General features: G+C 36.7%; 1 protein-coding gene across 1 annotated transcript in view; it reads left to right on the top strand.

Annotated features, from left to right (window-relative positions):
• LOC102997649 (V-type proton ATPase subunit B, brain isoform-like) overlaps nt 1-27,581 on the top strand; it is a 57,366-nt gene that overhangs the window by 16,175 nt on the left and 13,610 nt on the right. The window contains 5 exon segments of the mRNA XM_057547839.1: nt 1,405-1,446; nt 9,125-9,210; nt 11,762-11,851; nt 16,407-16,488; nt 27,317-27,415. Of these exon segments, the coding sequence (XP_057403822.1) occupies nt 16,459-16,488; nt 27,317-27,415 (129 nt within the window). The 5' untranslated portion in view covers nt 1,405-1,446; nt 9,125-9,210; nt 11,762-11,851; nt 16,407-16,458.

The following is a 27,581-nucleotide window of genomic DNA, read 5'->3' as shown; positions in this document are numbered from 1 at the left end:
ACTAGAGAATGGACTTGAGGATACGGGGAGGGGGGAGGGTAAGCTGGGACAAAGTGAGAGAGTGGCATGGACATATATACACTACCAAATGTAAAATAGATAGCTAGTGGGAAGCAGCCGCATAGCACAGGGAGATCAGCTCGGTGCTTTGTGACCACCTAGAGGGGTGGGATAGGGAAGGTTGGAGGGAGGGAGATGCAAGAGGGAAGATATATGGGGACATATATATGTTTATAACTGATTCACTTTGTTATAAAGCAGAAACTAACACACCACTGTAAAGCAATTATACTCCAATGAAGATGTTTAAAAAAAAAAAGGGACCAATATGTATAAAATATGTATGGAGATGTTTATTTTACATTATTTGTAGAAGAAAAAAGCTGAAACAAATTGAATGACCAATAAGTACGGAAATGTTTGAATACATTATGACACATCCATGATGTGAAAACATTTTTTAAACTTTCTATTGACAAATAGTGTACATACAGAAAAGTGCAATATTGCATGCATAAAGCCCAAAGAAATATCACTATCTGGTCATACTCATGATATCAGCATTCTAATCAAGAAAGAGAACAATGCCAGGACCCCCAAAGCCCTCTCAGCTTCCTTGTAATCTCAAACTTCTCTGAGTAACCACTATCCTGACATCTGAGAACATAGATTAATGTTGCTTTTTTTGGTACTTTGCATGCGTGAAATCATAAAGTATGTTATGTGGTATATTATATAGTTGACGCTTGAACAGCACTGCTTTGAACTGTGGGTTCACTTATATGTGGCTGTTTTTCAATAGTAAATAGTATAGTACTACACAGTCAGTGGTTGGTTGAATCTGCAGATGCAGAGGAACCAGGGATATGGAGAGTTGACTATAAGTTATACATGGGTTAACTCCCATGTTGTTCAACGGTCAACTGTAGTTTTATTTTCCTTTGTATTGTGTTTGTCAGATTCATCCATACTACATGTAGTTATAGGTAATTGATTCTCATTGCTGCATAGTACTTTACTGTGTCTCAACTTATTTATCCACACCAGTTTTAACAGGTATTTAGTTTCCAGCTTGGGACTATTATGATTAGTGCTATGAATATTCTAGTACATGTCTTTTGGTAAATAAATGTGCATATTTCTGATAGATATATACCTAGGAGCAGAATTGCTGGGTCATAGGATATGCATGTGTTTGGCTTTGGTAGACTCTGCCAAACAGTATTCCAAAGTGGTTGGACCAATTTATGCTCCCAGTAAGAGTGTATGAGATTTGCTGTTGTTCCACATTCATACCAACACTTGCTTATTCCATGTTTTAGATTTCAGCTTTTGGATGTGTGTCATGAAGTGGTTCTCATATATTTTCTTCTAGAAGCCTAATTGTTTTTTCTTCACATTTAGGTATGCAATCCATATGGAATTGATTTTTATGTATGGTATGAGGTAAGTGTCAGGTCACATTTATTTTTTCATATGGATATTCAATTTACCCAGCACCACTTATTGAAAAGATCCATCTTTACCATGCTATTTTGATGATGATAGCTGTTTAGTATAGTTTGAAATCAGGGACCATGATACCTCCAACTTTGTTTTCTTATCAAGGTTGTTTTGACTATTTGGGTCTTTTGTGTAGAAAGATACACTGTGTTCATGAATTGGAAGAATTAATATTGGTAAAAATGACCATACTACCCAAGGCAATCTGCAGATTCAGTGCAATCCCTTTCAAAATACCAACAGCATTTTTCACAGAACTGCAATAAATTATTCTAAAATGTGTATGAAAACACAGAAGACACAGAATAATCAAAACAATCTTGACAAAGAAGAACAAAGCTGGAGGTATCATGCTCCCTGATATTAAACTATACTAAAAAGCTACAGTCATCAAAACAGTATGGTACTGGCACAAAAATAGACACATAAATCGTTAGAACAGAATAGAGAGCCCAGAATTAAACCCACACTTATATGGGCAATTCCTCTATGCCAAAGTAGGCAAGAATATACAATGGGGAAAACATAGTGTCTTCACTTATTGGTGTTGGGTAAACTGGACAGCTCCATGAAAAAGAATCAAACTGGAGTACTTTCTCACACCATTAAAAAAAATAAAACCAAAAAACTCAAAATGGATTAAAGCCTTAAACGTAAGACCTGAAAACAAAACATCTAGAAAAACATAGTCAGTACACTCTTTGACATTGGTCTTAGCAATATTGTTTTGGATATGTGTCTTCAGGCAAGGGAAACAAAAGCAAAAATAAACAAATGGGACTACATCAAACCAAAAAGCTTTTGTATAGCAAAGGAAACTTTTAACAAAATGAAAAAACAGCATGCTGAATAGGAGAAGGTATTTGCAAATGATATCCAATAAGGGGTTAATATCCAAAATATACAAAGAACTCATATAACCCAAAAGAACTCATATAACTCAATACCAATTGAAAAATTTGCAGAGGACCTAAATAGACATTTTTCCAAAGACATACATATGGCCAACAGACATATGAAAAGATGTTCAGCATTACTAAATATCAGGGGAATGCAAATTAAAACCACAATGAGATATCACCTCACACCTGTCAGAATGGCTATTACAAAAAGACAAGAAATAACAAGTGTTGGTAAGGATGTAGAGAAAAGGGAACCCTTGTGCACTGTTGGTGGTACAAATTGGTGTAGCCACTATGGAAAACAATATGGAGGTTCCTCAAAAAGTTAAAAATAGAACTACTATATGATCCAGCAATTCCACTTGGGGTATTTTTCCAAAGAAAACAAAAACATTAATTAGAAAAAATATATGCATCCCTATGTTTATTGCAGCACTACTTACAAGAGGCAAGATATGGAAACAACCTAAGTGTCCATTGATAGATAAATGGATAAAGATGTGGTATATTATACACAGTGGAATATTAGCCGTAAAAAAGAATGAGATCTTTTGTGATTTCGATGTGACAACATGGATTGACCTAGAGGTTATTATGCTAAGTGAAATAAGTCAGGCAGAGAAAGAAAAATGATGTATAATTTTAACTTATATGTGGAATGTAAAAAACAAAGCAAATGAACAAATGAACAAAATAGAAACAGTCTCTTAGATACAGAGAAGAAATAGTGGTTGCCATAAGGTAGGGGGTGGGGGGTTGAGTGAAATAGGTGAAGGAGATTAAGAGGTGTAAACTTCCAGCTGCAATATAAATGAGTCGTGAGGATGAAATGTACAGCATGTGGAATATAATCAGTAATATTGTAATCTCTTTGTATAGTAATGTATTGTAACTAGATTTATCATAGTAACATTTTCTAATGTATAGAAATATTGAATCACTATGTTGTACACCTGGAACTAACATAGTGTTGTAGGTCAATTATACTTCAATTAAAAAAAAACAAACTAGTTCTTTGAAAAGATCAATAGAGCTGATGAGCCTCTAGCCAGGCTAACTAAGAAAAAAAGAGAGAAAATACAAATTAGTAACATCCAAAATAAAGGAGGGACATTACTACAGAGCCCATGGATAGTAGAAGGATAATCAAGGAATACTATGAACAACACTATGGCCACAAATTTGATAACCGAGATTAAATGGAGTAATTCCTTGAAAGACACATCTGCCAAAACTCACACAAGAAGAAAGAGATGCTGAATAGGCCTGTATCTATTAAATAAATTGAATCAACAATTAATAACCTTCCAAAACAGAAAGCAGCAGGCTCAGATAGGTTCACTGGTGAATTCAAACATTTAAGGAAGAAATTATGCCAATTTTATACAATCTCTTCCAGAAGATAGACACAGAGGGGAAACCTCCTAACTCATTATATGAGGGCAGCATTACCCTAAAACCAAAACCAGATAGTCTTTAAAAGAAAACTACAGACCAATATCTCTCATGAACACAAATGCAAAAATCCTCAGCAAAACATTAGCAAATCAAAACCAAAAATGTATGAAAAGAATTATACACCATGACCATGTGAGATTTATCCCAGGTGTGCAAGGCTGGTTTATCATTTGGAAATCCATTAATGTAATCTATCACATCAACAGTCTAAAGAAGAAAAATCACATGATCATATCAATAGATACAGAAAAAGTATTTGACAAAATCCAATACTCATTCTTGATAAAAACTCTTAGCAAACTAGGAATAGAGGGGAACTCTCTCAAATTGATAAAGACCATCTATACAAAATCGATAGCTAACATTATACTTAATGATGAGAAACTAAGCTTTTCCACTAAAAGCAGGAACAAGGCAGATGTCCTCTCTCACCACTCCTTTTCAACATCATACCAGAAGTTCTAGATAACTCAATAATACCAAAAAAGGGAAATAAAAGTTATACAGAGTGTAAAAGAAGAAATAAAACTATCTTTGTTCATGGATGACATGATTGTCTATATAGAAAACTCAAAAGAATTAACAACAAAATTTCTGGAACTAATAAGTTATTACAGCAAATTTGAAAGATGTAAGGTTAATGTACAAAAGGTTAACACTTTCCTTATCCCAGCAATAAACAAGTAGAATTTTAAATTAAAAACATATTGCCATTTACATTAACACAAATACTTAGGTGTAAATCTAACAAAATACATACAAGATCTATATGAGGAAAACTACAAAATTCTGATGAAACAAATTAAAAAAAGAACTAAATAAGTATAGAGATATTTCATGTTCATGGATGGGAAAACTCAATTTTGTCAAGATGTTGGTTCTTCGTAACTTGATTTATAGATTCAACGCAATCCCTATTAAAATGCCAGCATGTTATTTTGTGGATGTCAACTAAGTGATTCTAAAGTATATCTGGAGTGGCAAAAGACCCAGAATAGCCAGTATTGAAGGAGAAGAACAAAGCAGAAGGACTGACACTGCCTGACTTCAAGACTTACAATAAAGCTATAGTAACCAAGTGTGGTGTTGATGATAGAACAGTTAAATAGACCATTGGAACAGAATATAGAGCCCAGAAAGAGACTCACATAAATATCACTATATTTCTGTGAAAGTATCACTGATCTTGATGAAATACAATGGTAAAATGGAGAAAAGACACTCTCTTCAACAAATGGTGCTGGAACAACTAGACAGCCACATATTAAAAAACATAAGAATCTAGAGACAGACCTTTCAAAAATATTAACTGAAAATGGATGATAGACCTTAATATAAAATGCAAAATTATAAAACTCCTAGGAGTTAACACAGAAAAATTCTAGATGGCTTTTGGTATGGTGATAACTTTTTAGATACAACACCAAAGGTATGGTCTGTGAAAGAAATAATTGATAAGGTGGACTCATAAAAATTAAAAAAAAGAAAAACCTTCTGCTCTGTGAAAGACACTGTCAAGAGAATAAGAAAACAGCCACAGACTGCGAGAAAATATTTGCATAAGATTTATCCAATGAAGGACTGTAATTCACAATATACAAAGAACTCTTAAAATTAAATAATAAGAAAATGAACATCCTGATTTAAACATGGGCAAAAAACCTGAACAGATACATCATTGAGGAAGATAAACAGATGACAAAATAGCATGCAAAAAATGCTCAACATTATATGTCATTAGGAAATTGCAAATTAAACCAATAGTAAGATACCACTACACACCTATCAGAATGGCCAAAATCTGTAACACTGACAACACCAAATGCTGACAAGGATGTGGAGCAAGAGGAACTCTCATTCATTGCTAGTGGGAATGCAAAATGTTACCACCACTTTGGAAGACAGTTAAGCACTTTCTTACAAAACTAAACATACTCCTACCATATGATCCAGCAGTTGCACTACTTGGCATTTACCCAAAGGAATTGAAAAGTTATGAACCTGCACATGGATGTTTATAGCATCTTTATTCATAATTGCAAAAACTTAAAAGCAACCAAGTTGTCCTTCATTAGGTGAATAAATAAATAAACTGTGAAACATCCAGGCAATGGAATATTATTTAGCACTAAAAAGAAATGAGCTTTCAAGCCATGAAAAGACATAGAAGAAACTTAAATGCCTATTACTAAGTGAAAGAAGACAATCTGAAATAGCTACGCACTGTATGGTTCCAATATATGAAATTCTAGATAAGGTAAAATTATGCAGACAGTAAAAAAGAACAGTGGTTTCCAGGGGTTCAGAAGGAGGGAGGAATAAATAAATTTGTGGAGCACAGAGGATTTCTGGGGCAGTGTAGCTGTTCTGTATGATACTATAATGGTGATACATGTCATTATGCATTTGTCAAAACCCACAGGGTGAACCTTGATGAACTTTTGGTGATAATGATGTGTCAATGTAGGTTGATTATCAAATAACCTGCAAATGTACTCTCTGGTATGAGACATTGGTAGTGGGGGAAGCTGTGTGTATGTTGGGGCAGGGGGTAACTTTTATACTGTCTCCTCAATTTTTCTGTGAATATAAAATAAATAGAGCTTCTTAAGAAAATATTTTCAAATTAAAAAATAGAAAAGGAGAGATTCCTAACTCATTTCTGAGGCTAGTATTAGCCTTAAAAGGCCTTGTAAGAAAGTTACAAATCAATATCCCTTATGAAAATAGACATAAAATTTTCTAATAAAATTATAGCAAATTAAATCCAGAAATTTATAAAAGGAATAATACATCACAATCAAGTGGGGGTTTTCTTGTGATGCAAAGCTAGTTAAACAGACAGAGATCATTGATGCAATCCACTATATTAATCAACTAAAGGATGATTTGGCAATTGTTTTTCAGTAAAGAACCAGATAGTAAATAGTTTAGGCTTTGTGAGTGACATACAGTTTTTATAGCATATTCTTCTTCTTTTTACAATACTTTAAACATATGAAAAAATCATTTTTTGGCTTGTGGCCTCTAAAGAAATAGTCAAAGGGCAGGGTTTGGCCTGTGAGTCACAGTATGCTGACCCCTGGACTAAAATAATTAAAACCACATGATTATATCAATTGATACAGAAAAAGAACTTGAAAAATTCAACATCCATTCAACATTAAAACTCTAGTAAATTAGGAATAGAAAACATCTACAAAAAGATTCTATAGCTAACATCATACTTAGTAGTGAAAGATTTAATGTTTTACCCCAGGATCAAGAACAAAGCAAAGATATATATTTTTACCACTCCTATTCAACACCATAGGTTGGTTGACAAGCCAGTGCAATAAAGCAAGGGGAAAAAAGCATAGAGATTGGAAAGGATGACATGATTGTTAAAGTAGAAATCTCCAGAATCTATTTTAAAAGCTACTGGAATGAATAAGTGACTGTAGCAAAGTTGCATAATAAAAAGTCAATGCACAAAAATTAAAATGTAATTTATATAATATTAATGAAAAATAGGAAACCAAATCTGTTTTTTAAATACCATTTACAATAGCTTCTTTTAAAAAAAGGAAATACTTTGATATAAATCTAACAAACGTGCAGGAGCTGTACAGTTAAAACTAAAAAAAGCTAATGAAAGAAATCAAAGGATGTCTAAAAAATCTAAATAAATGGAGAGGTATATCATGCTCATGGACTGAAAGACTCAATATAGTTAAAATGTCAATTCTTTAGAAAATGATCTATAGACTAACACAATTCCAATAAAAATCCCAGCATCACTCACTGTATATATTGACAAGTTAACTTTAAACTCTTTATAGAAAGTCATAAGAATGAGAGTAGCCAAAATAAATTTGAAAAGAAAAGAAATTTGACTTTAAGACTTACTATAAAGTCACAGTTATTAAGACAGTGTGGTAATGGTGAGATGATAGACACGTAGATCAATGGAACAGAACAGAGAGTCCAGGTATGAATCCACGCAAATACAGGCTTTTTTACTAAGGTAAAATTTACATGAAATGAAATTCATCATGTTAACCATTTTTAAGAGTACAATTCAGTGCTATCGTTAGTACTAAGGTCTGTAGTAATTTCCTCACTTTCATTTCTGATTTTAGTAATTTGAGTTTTTCTCTTTTTTGGTCACTCTAGCTAAAGGTTTGTCAATTCTGTTGCTCTTTTAAAATAAATTTGGTTCATTTATTTTCCCTCTTGTTTTTCTATTCTCTATTTATCTCCACTCTAATATTTATTATTTCCTTCCTTCTACTAGTTCTGTGTTTAGTTTGCTCTTCTTTTTCTAGTGCTTTAAGGTGCAAAGTTAGGTGACTGATTTGAGATATTTTTTAATGTAGGCATTTAAAGCTATAAATTTCCCTCTGAACTTATCTCACTGCATCCCATTAAGTTTTGGTATAGCATGTTTATGTTTTTGTTTTCATTTGTCTTAAGGTATTTTCTAACTTCTCTTGCGATCTTTTCTTTGGCCCGTTCGTTGTTTAAGAGTGTGTTGTTAGTGTGCACATATTTGTGAATTTTCCAGTTTTCCTTCTGTTAGTGTCAGGGCAATTTCATAAGAATTTCTTGACTTACTTGGGCAAGGGAAGAAATTCATGAGTAGACCAGAAGAAGCAGAAATTTTGTGGAATGGATTCTGGCTCTCTTCACAGGGCTACTTTTTTCAACATTTAATAAAATAAGATTATATTTTACTGAAATGACTCTCTCCAGCATTGACAGTGACAACTACAGGGAAACTTAATTTTTGATCCTGAGATGGGGGGGAGGAGAAAAGGTCGACTAGAGACCTGCCTTCTCCCATAAGAATGAGAGATGATAATAAAGATGCTCATTCCTTCTACTCCAGCAATAAGATGTAAACCTTGCATTTGGTATGGTCTGGAAATAGAGCACTTTGTTTAGTCAGATATTACTGTTGTCAGAAAGTTACATACTTTCGTTTAAAATGCCAACTTTTCTACATTTCACACTAGTAAAGGCACATTTAAGTTGATTTTATTTATAACGGTCATGAGATAATGATAGCTGTAGTACCATAGTTCATTTCACCGCATCTCCAATTCCTAGAAATTCGACTTCATAGAAATGCCCAATGAACAACTGACTGGTAGCAGTTTAATGGTTCTCCTGTGAAACCTCTTAGAACTGATTTCAGATTGGAAGTATTACTACAATGAGAAGTGAATTACTGTAATACCTTCTTTGTTGGCTAACATTTTACAAATTTTTCTCTGAAGGGTTTCACAGATGTGATTTCAGGATGGAGTTGGAAAAGTGAGAGTCCACTACTGCAGAAGAAACAAAAGGACAGATTCCTCTTCAGGTATATAATACCATAAATAAATGATCATATTCGCCACTTTTTGAAATTACGATGGCTATCCTCAAGGGGAAATTGGAAGAGGTGAATTTCGAATTGCCAAAATATCTTGGCCTGTTTTTAGTTTCCTGAACAAGGTGCTGAGCTAGAGGAGCTCTGAAGTCCATTGCATCTCAAGGTTTTTATTCTCCCTGACCAGAGAGCACAAGGGAAGCTGGCAGCCATTTCGGGGATGATGGAAGTGTGCTGGGTTTACAGATGCCAAGCTGGCAAGCCCCAAGCTGGCTCCATGGGGTGAGCCTCTGCTCTCAGTTCATGCTGGAAGCCACCCCCAATTAGGACATAACCTGCACTGAGGTTAATTACTGAGGATATGGGTACCCTGTGGATATTTTCAGAAATGCAAAGTTCACACACTGTGGTTGACTATAATGGCTAATAAACTTTAACAATGTTTTTGCAAGGAACTTTATGACGAACACCATACTAGGCTGATTGTATGGTATTGTTAATGGTGTCTTCATGAAATTTATTACATATATTTATTTACTCATGAACTATTAATAATTTATGGGACATCATATTTGCTTTCTAATCCTAGTGATATTCTTTCCTACCAGAACAAAAAATTAATTCTGTGTCAAAGAAGCCTTGGTTTGATTAGATTCTTATGGAAATACTCAATATTGATAATCCTCTAACAGATGTATTCTCACCAATTTTTCTTCTATTATGAAAAATTGTGTCACATTTTATATTTATATACAAAGTGTGTGTGTGTATAGAGACAGAGAGGTTGGCTTTCAACTTTCAGAAGTGACCTAAATTTGTTTTTATTCTCATTTTGTATTATACAACTCTAAACCATTATTAATATTTTACTTCATTTTAAAGTAAAAATAAAATGATGGTGTTTGTTTTGAGGCTTCAAGTTGTTTCAGGGATTGAGGCAGGAGGTAGTTGGGTCCCAGGCTGAACAGTTTCTCCCCTGTGGACAGGAACTCCATAATAGCAGGAACCCCATAAAAGCAGGATGATGGAGGAGGTTGGGCCCTGCTCAGATAAGAGATAAAAGACCACATGTTCCTCATTCTTGAAGTCAAGGAGACCTTCTCGACTATACATGCACAGAAAGGCTCCATGGAGGTCAAAAAGGGAGGGGGGGCCACCCCATAGTAAGTGATGTCAACTACCTATAGGCCTCTTCACCAGAATCCAACTTGGCTAAGAGATGCGCACGCACACATGGGAGGACCCTGAGATAAACCAAATACAGACTCAGAACCAGGCAAAGCAAGATGATTGGTCTAAGGAAACCCAGAAGAAATGCCCCATAAAAGTGATACAAACTACCACGAGGGAGCGACTCTCTCTCTGAGCCCACCTGTGTGTCTATCCACATGTACTGTACTCTTTTCCTCCTAATAAACACTTTACTTGTTTCACTACTTTCCGTCTCTATGTGGAAATTCATTTCCACACAGCTGACGGGCCAGGAACTTGTCACTGGCCACTGGTCCCTGGCAGTGTGGTGGCTAGGATTCAGTGCTCTCACTGCCATTGCCCGACCTCAATCTCTGCCTGGAAACCGAAATCCTGCTTCAAGCCGCTACAGGCCAAGGCCACCTGTGATCAGGATGATGCTGTTTTACCAAACAAACATTCTTTTCACGTTAACAGGTTTAAAAATTGCTCAATATCAAAGTATTTCTTCAAGTCATCCTTTTAGAAATTAGATTTCCCCACAAATGCCGAACTTTGAATTCCAGCATATAATTTATTAAATTCTTTTTTCATACTTGAAATAATCACAAGAGTTGGTGGATGCCACATTTCTGAAGCCCTGACATTAAGGAACTAAGCTGAAAGGATATTTCCCAGGCCTAGGGTTTCAGGAAATTGCAGGTGGAGTAATGTCAACAATTCACAGGACTCTGATATAGATCACTAGTTTTCATTCTCCCAAATAGAAAAACTTGCCATGTGACCCTTCGTTGGCTGCTCTAGTAAAGCAATTTGAATTTTGCTGACCTAAAGTAAGTGAACAGTTTATACAAGCTTTAAGTATTGGTCATTTGAAAGAATTCTCTTGTTTCTGAGTATCGTGCCTTTTATGTTTCTAATGATACTTGCTTGGAATTCCTAAAAACTATAATTATTTTTACTTTGGAAAGTGCTGAAGTATAGAGTACAGTATAGGATAGATATGTGGTACGAGGTTTGTTATTTAATTTCCTTAATTTAGGGTTGTTAATAATTTTCCTGAATCAAACCATTTCATTTGTATACTGCCTTTGTCATGATTTTGGAAATGTACTCTATGTCTTATTGTCATTATTATGCATGAAATTCTTTAGGAATTTACATTCTTTCTTTGGTTGGGCTGTGCAAATGGGAAGCCACTTTTCTTCCTGCCATATACAAATTTATCCAGCCCACCATAGATATGTAAAACTGCATGAGATTTTTTCAAAGAGAAAAGTTAATACACATCTTCTTTTTTTATTTCCACAATTACCTGAACCATAACCATTTTATTTTGAGGGATGATTAGTGTACTGAAGGAGAGTGATGATGACAACTGCTTTTCTTGCTGAACTTGAGAAAATAATAAAAATAAAGAGGTGAAGAACAGGTTAGTGAGGTAAGATTATATTTTTATTTGTTATTTCCATGCTACTGAACCTCAGTATTAAAAATACTTCAGGTTAAACATTATCTTCCTTACGATAGCAATTATACTGCCCTTGTGAATGTTTTACTATACCTTTAGAGCTATGAATCTGAGATTGTAAGTCTCCATGTCATGATAGGAGTTACTCATCTGTACTTTTGTCCAACTCTCCCATTTTTCTGCCATGTTGCCTATTTTTCATTAATTTGCAAGAGTTGTTTATACATTCTTTCAATGAGCTGTTTGATACTTACAGCGTAAACTGCTGATCACTTTTTTTGTGGTGGTTTATGATAAACAAAGTATTCCATTTTAAGTTCCTAAACATCAATATTCTCTTTAAAGCTTAGGGCTATTTATTCATTGTTTTGGTGACACATTACAATTTTATTTCATTTTCTTACTTTTAAAGTTGAGGTAAAATTCATACAACATTACATAAAATTCACACAAAACAAACCATTTTAAAGCAAACAATTCAGGGGCATTTAGTATTTTCACAAGGTTGTGCAAACACTGTCTCTATCAAAACATTCAACACATATTCATCGCCCCAAAAGAAAACCCCATACTCACTGAGGAGTTACTCCCCACCCCCCTTATTGTTAGGGCTGAATAATATTCCATTGTATGTATACACCACAATTTGTTTATCCATTCATGTGTTGACGGACATTTGGGTTAACTTTTTGATTATTGTGGATAGTGCTGCTATGAACATTCAATAAGTTTTTGTGTAGACAGATGTTTTAAATAATCTTGGGTATACACATAAGAGTGGAATTGCAGGGTCATGTTGTAACTTCATGCTTTCCAAGTTGGCTGCACTATTCTACATTTCCACTACCAATGAATGAGGATTCCAATTTCTCCACATTTTTGCCAACACTCGATACTGTCTGCCTTTTTAATATATCCATCCATATAGGTGTAAAGTGCTATCACATTGGTTTCTTTTTTTAAACATCTTTATTGGAGTATAATTGCTTCACAATGGTGTGTTAGTTTCTGCTTTATAACAAAGTGAATCAGCTATACATAAACATATATCCCCATATCTCCTCCCTCTTGCGTCTCCCTCCCACACTCCCTCTCCCACCCCTCTAGGTGGTCACAAAGCACTGAGCTGATCTCCCTGTGCTGTGCGGCTGCTTCCCACTAGCTATCTATTTTACATTTGGTAGTATATATAAGTCCATGCCACTCTCTGACTTCGTCCCAGCTTACCCTTCCCCCTCCCCTTGTCCTGAAGTCCATTCTCTACGTCTGTGTCTTTATGCCTGTCCTGCCACTAGGTTCTTCAGAACTTTTTTTTTTTCTTAGATTCCATATATATGTGTTAGCATACAGTATTTGTTTTTCTCTTTCTGACTTACTTCACTCTGTATGACAGACTCTAGGTCCATCCACCTCACTACAAATAACTCAGTTTTGTTTCTTTTTATGGCTGAGTAATATTCCATTGTATATATGTGCCACATCTTTATCCATTCATCTGTCGATGGACACTTAGGTTGCTTCCATGTCCTGGCTATTGTAAATAGAGCTGCAATGAACATTGTGGTACATGACTCTTTGAATTATAGTTTTCTCAGGGTATATGCCCAGTAGTGGGATTGCTGAGTCATATGGTAGTTCTATTGTTAGTTTTTTAAGGAACCTCCATATTGTTCTCCATAGTGGCTGTATCAATTTACATTCCCACCAACAGTGCAAGAGGGTTCCCTTTTCTCCACACCCTCTCCAGCATTTATTGTTTGTACATATTTTGATGATGGCCATTCTGACCCGTGTGAGGTGATACCTCATTGTAGTTTTGATTTGCATTTCTCTAATGATTAGTGATGTTGAGCATCCTTTCATGTGTTTGTTGGCCATCTGTATATCTTCTTTGGAGAAATGTCTATTTAGGTCTTCTGCCCATTTTTGGATTGGGTTGTTTGTTTTTTTGTTATTGAGCTGCATGAGCTGCTTGTAAATTTTGGAGATTAATCCTTTGTCAGTTGCTTCATTTGCAAATATTTTCTCCCATTCTGAGGGTTGTCTTTTCGTCTTGTTTATGGTCTCCTTTGCTGTGCAGAAGTTTTTAAGTTTCATTAGGTCCCATTTGTTTATTTTGGTTTTTATTTCCATTTCTCTAGGAGGTGGGTCAAAAAGGATCTTGCTGTGATATATGTCATTGAGTGTTCTGCCTATGTTTTCCTCTAAGAGTTTCATAGTATCTGGCCTTCCATTTAGGTCTTCAATCCATTTTGAGTTTATTTTTGTGTATGGTGTTAGGGAGTGTTCTAATTTCATTCTTTTCCATGTAGCTGTCCATTTTTCCCAGCACCACTTATTGAAGAGGCTGTCTTTTCTCCATTGTATATTCTTGCCTCCTTTATCAAAAATAAGGTGACCAGAGGTGTGTGGGTTTATCTCTGGGCTTTTTATCCTGTTCCATTGATCTATATTTCTGCTTTTGTTCCAGTACCATACTGTCTTGATTACTGTAGCTTTGTAGTATAGTCTGAAGTCCAGGAGCCTGATTCCTCCAGCTCCGTTTTTCTTTCTCAAGATTGCTTTGGCTATTTGGGGTCTTTTGTGTTTTTATACAAATTGTGAAATTTTTTGTTCTAGTTCTGTGAAAAATGCCATTGGTAGTTTGATAGGGATTGCTTTGCATCTGTAGATTGCTTTGGTTATTATAGTCATTTTCACAATGTTGATTCTTCCATTTCAAGAACATGCTATATCTCTCCATCTGTTTGTATCATCTTTAATCAGTGTCTTATAGTTTTCTGCATACAGGTCTTTTGTCTCCTTAGGTAGGTTTATTACTAGGTATTTTATTCTTTTTGTTGCAGTGGTAAATGGGAGTGTTTCCTTAATTTGTCTTTCAGATTTTTCATCATTAGTGTATAGGAATGCAAGAGATTTCTGTGCATTAATTTTGTATCCTGCTACTTTACCAAATTCATTGATTAGCTCTAGTAGTTTTCTGGTAGCATCTTTAGGGTTCTCTATGTATAGTATCATGTCATCTGCAAACAGTGACAACTTTACTTCTTTTCCGATTTGGATTCTTTTTATTTCTTTTTCGTATCTGATTGCTGTGGCTAAATCTTCCAAAACTATGTTGAATAATAGTCGTGAGAGTGGACAACCTTGTCTTGTTCCTGATCTTAAGGGAAATGCTTTCAGTTTTTCACCATTGAGAATGATGTTGGCTGCGCGTTTGTCATATATGGCCTTTATTATGTTGAGGTCAGTTCCCTGTATGCCTACTTTCTGGAGGGCTTTTATCATAAATGGGTGTTGAATTTTGTCAAAAGCTTTTTCTGCATCTATTGAGGTGATCACATGGTTTTTCTCCTTCAATTTGTTAATATGGTGTATCACATTGATTGATTTGCATATATTGAAGAATCCTTGCATTCCTGGGATAAACCCCACTTGATCATGGTGTATGATCCTTTTAATGTGCTGTTGGATTCTGTTTGCTAGTATTTTTTTAAAAAATAAATTTATTTATTATTTTTGGATGCATTGGGTCTTTGTTGCTGTGCTCAGGCTTTTCTCTAGTTGTGGTGAGGGGGTCTACTTTTCGCTGCGGTGCGCGGGCTTCTTAGTGTGGTGGCTTCTCTTGTTGTGGAGCATGGGCTCTAGGCATGCGGGCTTCAGTAGTTGTGGTGCACAGGCTTAGTTGCATCCATGGCATGTAGGATCTTCCTGCACCAGGGCTCAAACCCGTGTCCCTGCATCAGCAGGTGGATTCTTAACCACTGCACCGCCAGGGAAGGCCCTAGCTAGCTTTTAACTATTCACCCACATTGTAGCATTTATGAGTACTTCATTCCTTTTTATGGCTGAATAACATTTCATTGTATGTATATATTACAATTTGTTTATCCACTTCTCTGTTGATGGACATTTGGGTTGTTTCCATCTTTTGGCTATTATAAATAATACTGCTGTAAAGATCTGTGCTCAGGTTTTTGTTTGAACCCCTGTCTACAATTGGTTTGAATCTATAGTTAGGAATGGAATTGCTGGGTTGTATGGAGTTCTGTTTTTAACTTTTCAAGGAACTGTCAAACTGTTTTTACACAATGACTGAACCATTTTATACTCCCTACAGCAATGTACAAAAGTTCCAATTTCTGCACATCCTTACCAACTCAGAACTTGTTATTTTTTTCTTTCTTTTTTAAAAAATTTTAGCCATCCTAGTGGGTGTGAAGTGGTATCTCATTGTGGTTTTGATTTTCATTTTCCTAATGACTAATGATGTTGAACAATTTTCATGTTGGAGAAATGTCTATTCAAGTCTTTTGCCCATTTTTTAATAGAGTTGCTTTTTGTTGTTGAGTTATGAAAGTTATTTATATATTCTGGATACCAAACACTTATCAGGTATATGATTTGCAAATATTTTCTTCTATTCTATAAGGTTATCTTTTCACCTTTTGATAATCTCATTTGGTGCACAAAAGTTTTTAATTTTAATGAAGTTCAATTTTTTCATCCTCAATAATATTAACAGCTGATTTCTCATCGGAAACCATGGAGGCCAGATGCAGTAGTATTGCAGGAAAATGGGGCATAAGAGGATGGTCAGGTCTCAGGTGAGTTCCTGGGATGGGCTGCCAAGAAAGGGTCCCTGGCTTCACGCAGGAAAGAATTCAAGAACAAGCCATCGTAAAGTGAAAGTGAGTTTATCTAAAGTGATACACCTTCAACAGACAGAACGCAGGCCATCTAAGAAAGTGAGAGTGGCCCTGAGGTATGGGGTTGTTAGTTTTATGGGCTGGGTAATTTCATAGACTAACAAGTGGGAGGATTATTCCAACTGTTTTGGGGAAGAGGCAGGGATTTCCATGACATGAGCCACTGCCCACTTTTTGGCCTTTTATGGTCAGCCTTGGAACTGTCATGGCACCTGTGGGTGTGTCACTGAGCATGCTAATGTATTACAATGAGCATATAATGAGGCTCAAGTTCTACTGGAAGTTGAACCTTCTGCCATCTTGGACCTAATCAGTTCTAACCATGTTTTGTCATATCCCATTCTTCTCAATGGCTATGTCATTCTTTTAATGGTTGTGCCCTGCCTCCTTCCATCTTGTCTCAGTATGAGGATATATTCGAGTGCTGAGAGGAAAAAAGCTTGTCAAATGAAGTATTCTATATCCAACAAAACTATCCTTCAAAGATGAAGAAAAATTAACATATTTTGAGCTATACAAAAACAAAGAATTCATTGGTAACAGACCTACCTCACTAAAGGGGTGACATTAGCAAAAATGTCAGCGTAGATAGTTCCAGGGGCCTACCCCTCAATAGAAACAGTGAAAAATCGAGTAAAAGTGATAAGAATCAACTTAGTCAGAATTGTTGAAAACAGGTTTATAGCAACCAAGAGAAGGCTGAATCAAGAAAAAGTCAACTTTAAAATGGTAGGAAAGCATTGCAACATTTTTACTTGTACTTGACCTACACCCTTCCTCAGCTTGGCAGCGGTCTTGAGAAAAGAAGCTTTCATTCCCAGCATGGGACCCTTGTCCCTGGTTCTAGAGGGAGCAGAGAAGACCTTATTTGCAAAGAATTGTGTTTGTCTGCTTTGACCTGTCTTGGATACTACCTGAAAGACTGATAGAAGGTGCCTGAGAAGATTCTGAGCTTTCACCTCTGGCTGATCTCTAGGCTCAGCACAAACAGGAAGTGAAGGTGAAGGCAGAGTTGTAATTGGCCTGGCTATGCAATAAAGGAGTGCCTATACACGGAATCAATCTGAGAAAACTGGGAGAAGTTTTTATTTTCCTTTTTTTATTCTTAGGCATTAGGGGACTTTTAGCTTCCTAGCAACTTTTCAAACCCTTATGAACATCTCATTACCCAGTTTTTCCTTTTACACTATTTGGCTGGTCTATTGTTTGCCCCCACTATTATTCACTGCCTCAGGTCACTGCAAATGTAAACAATTGCCTGTAATTGTTCTTGACAAACACCCCCAAAGAAGGCTTTTCACACTGAGCTCTAAGGTCAAATAAAGTTAGTCCTCAAAGCAGGGTTTCCAGGGAACCACTGGTCAGATCCAGTCATGATAATTCTCTGGTAATGGAGCTTTGAAAAATCTCCAAACGTGTTCTGATCCTTCCAGAGGCTGGCAGGCTGCTGGTTTTCACTGTAATTGGGGGCTGTTAGTTTTCAAAGCTACCATGGATCTGGAGAGTGGAGGATGGAACTCGTGCAAGTTAAAACACAACAAAACAAACTTAAAAGTTTTTGCACAGCAAAGGAAAACATAAACAGAACAAAAAGACAAGCTATGGACTGGGAGAAAATATTTGCAGATGATGAGACTGACAAGGGCTTAATTTCCAAAATACACAAACAGCTCCTACAACTCAATAACAAAAAAACAAGCAGCCCAATCAAAAACTGGGCAGAAGATCTAACTAGATATTTCTCCAAAGAAGACATACAGATGGCCAACAGGCACATGAAAAGATGCTCAACATCATTAATTATTAGAGAAATGCAAATCAAAACTACAATCACCTCACACCAGTCAGAATAGCCATCATTAAAAAGTCTACCAATATAAATGCTGGAAAGGTTTTGAAGAAAAGGGAAACCTCCTACGCTGCTGGTGGGAATGTAAATTGGTACAGCCACTATGTAAAACAATATGGAGGTTCCTTAAAATACTAAAAATAGAGTTACCATATGATACAGCAATCCCATTCTTGGGCATATATACAGAGAAAACTCTAATTCGAAAAGATGCATGCACCTCAATGTTCATATCAGTACTATTTACAATAGCCGAGACATGGGAGCAACCTAAATGCCCATCAACAGATGAAGGGATAAAGATGTGGTATGTATGTATATGTATGTGTATATATATTGATTAACCAAGATGGCGGAGTAGAAGGACGTGCTCTCACTCCTTCTTGCGAGAACACCAGAATCACAACTGGCTGCTGGAGAATCATCGACAGGAAGACACTGGACTTCACCAAGGAGGATACCCCACGTCCAAGGACAGAGGAGAAGCCACAGTGAGATGGTAGGAGGGGCGCAATCAGAGTACAAACAAATCCCATAACTGCTGGGTGGGTGACTCACAGACTGGTGAACACTTATACCACAGAAGTCCACCCACTGGAGTGAAGGTTCTGAGCCCCACATCAGGCTTCCCAACCTGGGGGTCCGGCAATGGGAGGAGGAATTCATAGAGAATCAGACTTTGAAGCCTAGTGGGAATTGACTGCAAGACTTCAACAGGACTGGGGGAAACAGAGACCCCACTCTTGGAGGGCGCACATGGAATAGTGTGCGCATCGGGACCCAGGGGAAGGAGCAGTGACCCTGGGGGAGACTGAAGCAGACCCACCTGCTAGTGTTGGAGGGTCTCCTGCAGGGGCGGGGGCTGGCTCTGTTTCACCGTGGGGACAAGGACACTGGCAGCGGAGGTTCTGGGAAGTACTCCTTGGTGTGAGCCCTCCCAGAGTCTGCCATTAGCCCCACCAAAGAGCCCAGGTAGGCTCCAGTGTTGGGTTGCCTCAGGCAAAACAACCAACAGGGAGGGAACCCAGCCCCACCCATCAACAGTCAAGTGGATTAAAGTTTTATGGAGCTCTGTCCGCCACAGCAACAGTCAGCTCTACCCACCACCAGAGCCTCCCATCAAGCCTCTTAGATAGCCTCAACCACCAGAGGGCAGACAGCAGAAGCAAGAAAAACTACAATCCTGCAGCCAGTGGAACGAAAACCACATTTACAGAAAGATAGACAAGATGAAAAGGCAGAGGGCTATATACCAGATGAAGGAACAAGAAAAAACCCCAGAAAAACAACTAAATGAAGTGGAGATAGGCAACCTTCCAGATAAAGGATTCATAATAATGATAGTGAGGATGATCCAGGACCTTGGAATAAGAATGGAGGCAAAGATTGAGAAGATGCAAGAAATGATTAACGAAGACCTAGAAGAATTAAAGAACAAACAAACAGAGATGACCAATACAATAACTGAAATGAAAACTACACTAGAAGGAATCAATAGCAGAATAACTGAGGCAGAAGAACGGATAAGTGACCTGGAAGACAGAATGGTGGAATTCACTGCTGCGGAACAGACTAAAGAAAAAAGAATGCAAAGAAATGAAGACAGCGTAAGAGACCTCTGGGACAACATTAAACGCAACAACATTCGCATTATAGGGGTCCCAGAAGGAGAAGAGAGAGAGAAAGGACCAGAGAAAATATTTGAAGAGATTATAGTCGAAAACTTCCCTAACATGGGAAAGGAAATAGCCACCCAAGTCCAGGAAGCGCAGAGAGTCCCATACAGGATAAACTGAAGGAGAAACACGCCGAGACACATAGTAATCAAAGTGACAAAAATTAAAGAAAACATGTTTCTAATGTAGTTCACTTTGCATATCCACATAGCAATTTTAGACTGTAATTGAAAAAATATTTGGATTCTTTTAAAATGAGAACAATGAGGGAATTCCCTGGAGGTCCAGTGGATAGGACTCGCATGGCGCTTTCACTGCCATTGCGTAGGTGTAATCCCCAGTCAGGAAGCTAAGATCCTGCAAACCGTGTGGCGAGGCCAAAAATAAAAATAAAATAAAAGAGAACAATGAAGAAATTGTTTTAGGGGTAGGACTTATTTTTAAGAGTATTAGATTATTTTAAAACAATGGGGAGGATTAACATAAAAGTAGCAGAATATATGACAACTGGGATATTTATTTTTTTAAATTTATTTATTTATTTATTTTTGGCTGTGTTGGGTCTTCGTTTCTGTGCGAGGGCTCTCCCTAGTTGCGGTGAGCGGGGGCCACTCTTCATTGCGTGCGCGGGCCTCTCACTGTCGCGCCCTCTCTTGTTGCTGAGCACAAGCTCCAGATGCGCAGGCTCAGTAGTTGTGGCCCACGGGCCCAGTTGCTCCGCGGCATGTGGGATCTTCCCAGACCAGGGCTCGAACCCGTGTCCCCTGCATTGGCAGGCAGACTCTCAACCACTGCGCCACCAGGGAAGCCCGGGATATTTATTTTTAATTAATTATTTTTTTGGCTGTGTTGGGTCTTCGTTTCTGTGCGAGGGCTTACTCTAGTTGCGGCGAGCGCGGGCCCCTCTTCATCGCGGTGCACGGGCCTCTCACTATCGTGGCCTCTCTTGTTGCGGAGCACAGGCTCCAGACGCGCAGGCTCAGTAGTTGTGGCTCACGGGCCTAGTTGCTCCGCGGCATGTGGGATCTTCCCAGACCAGGGCTCGAACCCATGTCCCCTGCATTGGCAGGCAGATTCTCAACCACTGCGCCACCAGGGAAGCCCCAACAACTGGGATATTTCTAATAATCTTGGAGGCATGATTAATTTGTTTACATTGCCATCCATTCAAGTAACTTAACATTTAAAATTTGTGACTTGCTTTTTATCTAAGGTTGAAAAAAAAAGAAGTAATTAGGAGCCTCTGTTGATCCTTAGAATTACAAATGTCTTCAAGCAAATATTTAGTGTGAGGATTTAAAGGTCCTCAGTATGAAAGATTAGGGTTCGTGACAGTGCTCGCCTGCCCTGTCTCAGTGTTTCCACCAGGGCACTTGCTTCCTGGCTAAAGAAATTATGTTTTTAAATTCTGAAGCCCCTTGAATGGACAGACTGGTTATTAAATGGTTTCCTCATTCTTGGGAGTCTACATTCATGCCAGAAATTTCTGTCTAAGACATCATAAGAAATCAAGCAAGTGAAAAATTCCCAGTTGGTTGACAGCTTCTTATACATTATTTTAGGTCTTGTAAACACTTACTTCATTTGTTTTTTCAGCTTTTCTGATCATGAAATTTAGTTAATTCTGACATTGTTAGAATTGCTTTCCTGACTGTTCTGATTTATACCTGATTACCATTCATTATACTCGGCATGTATGTAGGTGTGATACAATTCAATGACAGCTACCTCCTTTCTAAAATGAGAGATTTGGGTAGTTTGTTATGTTATGCCAATTATGCTAGGGCATAATTTGCAGTAGAAAATAAAAGCTTCTACAATGACAGTAACGTTTGACTTTTTTTTTTAAAAAGGACACTTATATGATCTCTGACCTTTCATTCCATCCCCCTTCATAAACTCCTTTTTTTTTTCATAGTTTTTATGATACTATTTAATCATGGCATTTTATCTTAACAGACTACATTTTGTCAGATTTCTTTTGTGAGTTTTGTCACTTCTGCTTAAAGTTAAGGATTCCCTTCTCCATCTCTATCTACTTTGCTAAGTGCTACCTTTTCTGTAAAGCTTTTTCTTTTCTCTTCTAAGTGAGAACCATTGCAGGGTCTTTCCTGTGCTCCCACAGACCCTCAGCACACATCTGGTAGAGCCCTTACCTCCCCCTTCTCCATATAAAATTGTGAACTCTTGTGGGAACTCTCCCTCTTTACCTTTGTTTTTGTATTCTGGGTCCTTGAAACAATGTGACTTATAGTAAGAATTAAACATGTTTTTGGTTTGATGAAGGGGATTATGAGAAGTTGTACAGATGCAGGCATATTTTATAAATTCAATGAAAAATTTCATACTTTTTGAGTGTTCCATATAATAATAGATACGATAAAGTAGAGAGAGGTTCTTTTTGGTAATACCAGAGAGATCATTTAGACTGTTGTCCTGTTTGACAAGAACTGACTTTTTTGTGTTTCTTTCCAGCATACAAGACGGTATCAGGAGTTAATGGTCCACTAGTGATCTTAGATCATGTTAAGGTAATACCACCATCATTATCGTCTAACCATTTAAGAAGTTAAAAGCATAGTATTAAGTACTGTTTAGTACACTTTAAGTTTTTTGTTATGATTCTTTTAAGCCATTCCTTGGTCGGAATGTCAGTGCTATATGGAGACAAGAATTTTAGGTCAGAAGTCAGAAGATGGGATTCTAGTACTGGATCTGTTGTGGATTCTGTTTGTGGCTTTGAGTCCCTTGTTTGTAAAATTTAAAATTTTATTTGTTTGTTAATCATACCTCACAGGTTTATTAGGAAAACAACAGTAATATTTGTGTGTTTTATGACTTGTAGGATATTATTTAGATATACGGTATCTTGTGGCTCTTGTCATAGACTACTGTGTGTTCTAACTACTTATTACATTTTTGTCTTCTCTACTAAATTTTAAGGTCTTTGAGTGAGTAAACAATGTTACTTTTGTCTTTGAGGGCCTGACACTGGTATTCAAGTAATGAATAAACAACAGATTATCTCAACAGTGACTAAAACCATAAAGCAGAGAATAGTTTTTACTTATTCAGTTTGTTGAAAGACTCTTTAGTTACATGGGTTTTTTTTTAGCCACACCTATACATAAGAATTATCTTAGAAAAAGAGGCATAGAATATAGTCTATAATTGAATAGACTTCACCCTGGGTGAAGCCTCCTGCCTGAGTTCAGTGATTAAAATATCTTCAGAGGAGATAATTTGTATACTATGCTCTGTAGAACAGTAATTCTGCATTGGTTGTTGTTGGGAGTGGATGAGGGGGAAAGGTACACAGTTATGAGTTTGTGGAGAGAAGTAATGGCAGAAGTATGTTTGGCATGTGGCCCCTCTGGAAGCAGAAAATAAATTGAAAACCATTTCTTAAAAGAAAGGGCAAAGTGCACTGTCTCTTCAGCTTTATCACTAAGATATTTTTGTGCATGACAAGGTACCTATACAAATTAATTGCAAGATTAAGCATATAGCATACTCCTGGCCACAGTTTCATACTAGTCTGCAGTTTGATTCAAAGCCTCAGTATACAAGTTGTACAGGGTTTAGGCAGGTGCCCGTTAATATTTTGTGAAAGGATGAAGCATACACTTTTATTTTTGGGGGAAGTATTGAAAGCATTATTTGCTTCTTTGTCCTTTATTTCTTCTTTTTTATATACTTTTTATTGGATAAAATTTTTGACTCATATTTTAAAAATATGAAGCTTTTATATTAGTAAATATATTTTCAAAAACAGTTAAAAATATTCATGCTTCAACTATGTTAAGCGCTGAACTCAGCACCAAAAATACACAATACAAATACGTAAGTGTCTAATTGGTAAGTGCTATGAAGGGTGAGTGCAGGATGCTATGAGAGTCAATAATGGGAAGGACTTAGAAAACATCTTGGGGGAAGTAATTTTAAGAAAGCTGAAAGGGCTTCCCTGGTGGCGCAGTGGTTGAGAATCTGCCTGCTAATGCAGGAGACACGGGTTCGAGCCCTGGTCTGGGAAGATCCCACATGCCATGGAGCAGCTGGGCCCGTGAGCCACAGCTGCTGAGCCTGCGCGTCTGGAGCCTGTGCGCCGCAACGGGAGGGGCCGCGATAGTGAAAGGCCCGCGCACCGCGATGAAGAGCGGTCCCCGCACCGCGATGAAGAGTGGCCCCCACTTGCCGCAACTAGAGAAAGCCCTCGCACGAACCGAAGACCCAGCACAGCCAAAAATAAATAAATTAATTAATTAATTAATTAATTAATTAAAAAAAGACCAATATGTTTAAAAAAAAAAAAAAAAAGAAAGCTGAAAAAGTTTTATTGAATGTTTGTTTGAGGTATAACTCCAGCTGAGGAAAAACTGGTAAATAAAGTTTATGTAGTTGTAAGAATGGCTTTATACCACCAGATTTAGAGTGATTTTTGTTTGTTTTTAGTTTTTGGCTCCTGTTTTTAACTTAAAACATACACATAGGATCAAGGAATAGATAATTTTATACAAATTGTATCAGAATAGATGATGATGGAGACTGCTGTCCAACTCATTTTCTGAAGGTAGCACATCTTTGATTCCCAAACCAGACAAAGGCTAGTATCAGAAAAGAAACAATGTAGCTATTCTCATTTACAAGCACAGATTCCAAAATTCTTAAGAAAAATGTTCTCATGTATTGGATATTAGCAAAAATACACTTTAAAAACTCAACAGAATTATGAAAAGTAGAATTTATCCCAGTAATACAAAGATGATTTGATATTAGCAAATGTCAGTATAATTCAGGTCATTCATAGATTAAGCTAGAAAAAGCTTACGCTCTTCTCAGTAAATACGGAATATGTACCTGATAAAATTACTTGTTTCTAAAACACAAAACAAAACAAAAGAAGAAGGTGGTCTTAGAAATAAGGGATAGAACAAACTTTTAAAACCTCTTTAAGGATATCCACCATAACCTACAGCAAACAGCGTACTTAAGGAGAGACTCTAGCAACATTCCCATTTAAATCAGGAACAAGATGAGGACCCCTGTTGTCAGCACCACTATCCATCTTTGTTCTGTCTTTGTGCTTGGACCCTAATCAATGCTGTGGGAAAAAGGGATTAAAAGGAAGAGGCACAGCTGTCATCATTTCTTGGTAGTATGATTAACTAAACAGAAAACACAAGTCATTCAGTGGACAAACTATTAGAAACAATGGTGTAAAACAGTGTTGCCGGATACAGAGGATGTCTATAGAAATCAGTAGTGTTTTGTATGCCAGAAGTAACTACTAGAATAATTAGGAACTTTTTACAAAAAACTGAAAGTTTGTTGAAAGACATAAAAGAAGACTTCAAATAACTGGAGATTCCACATTCATGAATGGAAAGACTCAGAATAGAAAAGATGTTGATTCTCTCCAGGTAACAAAATCAGTTAGAAATAGAGTAAGAATAAAGATTTGGTGAGGGAGTAAGCAGATATTTCAATGGAGCAAAGTTAAGATTCTTAAAACCAACTCTCCTCACACCTGAGAATTTGACTTGGTAAATGATAAAGGCTACATTACAAGTCGTGCTACTTGTAGCACAAATTACATTTGTGCCACTCAGTAAATATTGTTGGGGTATTTGGCTTCCTGTATGAAAAATAAAGATGAAAATGAGAAAAATAAAATTACATACCAAAAATAAATCCAGATGGATTAAAGACCAAAACATGAAAAACCTATTAGAAGACAGTATAGAAGGCCATTTTTATGACTTCAGATTGGAAGGTTTTCCTACACAAAAGACACAAATCATAAAGGAAAACAAGTCATTTTATTGCAAAAACTTCTGTATGATAGGATACCATAAACAAAATAAAAAGACAAGGAAGACTGGGAGCAGATATTCGCAAAAGGATTGATATCCAGAATCTATGAAACTTACCTAAAAGTAAATAAGAAGAAGCAGATGTAGTTGAAAAGCGAGGAAAAGATATTATTAATAAGGCCATTATAGGAAATGAAGTCTGAATTGTCAGTAAACATGAAAAGATGCTCAATATTAGTAGAATCAGGAAAATGCAAATTGAAAGATACTATTTTTTATTTTATCAAAATGGTAAAAATTAAAGTTTAATAATGTAAGATTGGCAAAGATGTAGGGAAAAGATACTTTTCTATCCTACTAGGGAGTTTGTAAAGTAAAAGGTTCCTTTGCAGAGTAATTTCACATAACAATGGACACAGCCTATAGCCCACCACTACGGAACCAGCTACCTTAGGGAAACTTGGGCCCACATGTGAGAATGTTCATTGCAACATGTTTGTAGTAGTTTAAATTTGGAACAGCCTTGAACACCAGTGGCAGAAGAACAGCTGAATAAAATGTAGTGTCACTTGATTTTATTTTAGCTATATCTGTTCTAACATTGGTTCTAGATGCCCATTTATTCATATTAGCATCTCCAGAATCAAGTGTCCTACAGTCAGTGTTGATTCACAGATGCATTGGCAGATGTTTTCCTTCACATCACACAACGTAGTGATGCATTTTTCAAAAGATTCTGTTAATCAAATAAGGTAAATATGACTATGACAGATCCAAAACATACGGTCAAGTGGGAAAAAAACGAGTCGCAGGATGATACATTTAGTATGTTGCCATTTAGGTAAGTGAAACACTACAGTATATTTTTGGAAACATGCAATTTAAAATATTAAAAATGGAATAGAAGAATACATTTCTGGTTAGGAGAATTAGATTGAGGAGGGAATATTAGCATTATTTGTTATAATAGTAATTATTTTATTGTTCAGTTGCATTTTATTCCTGTCCTCCCAAGGCACAAGGTGATTACACAGCCCAGAAGCAAACATCATTTCTGAGTAGTGGGAACATAGTTTTTTAACTTTCTGTAGTCTCAAAACTTAAAAACGTACACACAGAAGGAAAGAATTTAATTGCCGTGGTTTCATAGATTTAAGATCCTTCTCTCTGTACCTTATGCTGTGTTTGCCAGTATATGTGCCAGTGATCAGTGTTCTAAGGACTTAAACTACCTGAGGATATTCTAAACTCTGGATGTATACCTGTGTGCTTTGGGGAGGTGTGGGGTCTGCATGTGCATACATGCTGTGAAAGACATAGAGCATATAGAGTATTTTGAGGAGCTTTTAAAATGTTGGTTATTGAGCCTTTATTTTTTTCCTATTTAGTTTCCCAGATATGCTGAGATTGTGCACTTAACACTACCTGATGGCACGAAGAGGAGTGGGCAAGCTCTAGAAGTTAGTGGTTCCAAAGCAGTGGTTCAGGTAAGCATTGCTTTCAAAACCTGGCCAGTTGAACATTTTTCTGATCACAACAAACATAAGAAACACCATTAGTTCTTTTTAGTAATTATCACATAAGTATACAGATCTTCATCAGCTTATAGGTGGGGTGACATCTTGATAAACCCATCATAAGCTGAAAATATCG

The sequence above is a fragment of the Balaenoptera acutorostrata genome, chromosome 6, assembly GCF_949987535.1.
Source record: "Balaenoptera acutorostrata chromosome 6, mBalAcu1.1, whole genome shotgun sequence".
NCBI lineage: Eukaryota > Metazoa > Chordata > Mammalia > Artiodactyla > Balaenopteridae > Balaenoptera > Balaenoptera acutorostrata.
Note: the sequence above shows the minus strand (reverse complement) of the source record. Positions and strands in the feature narration are given on the sequence as shown.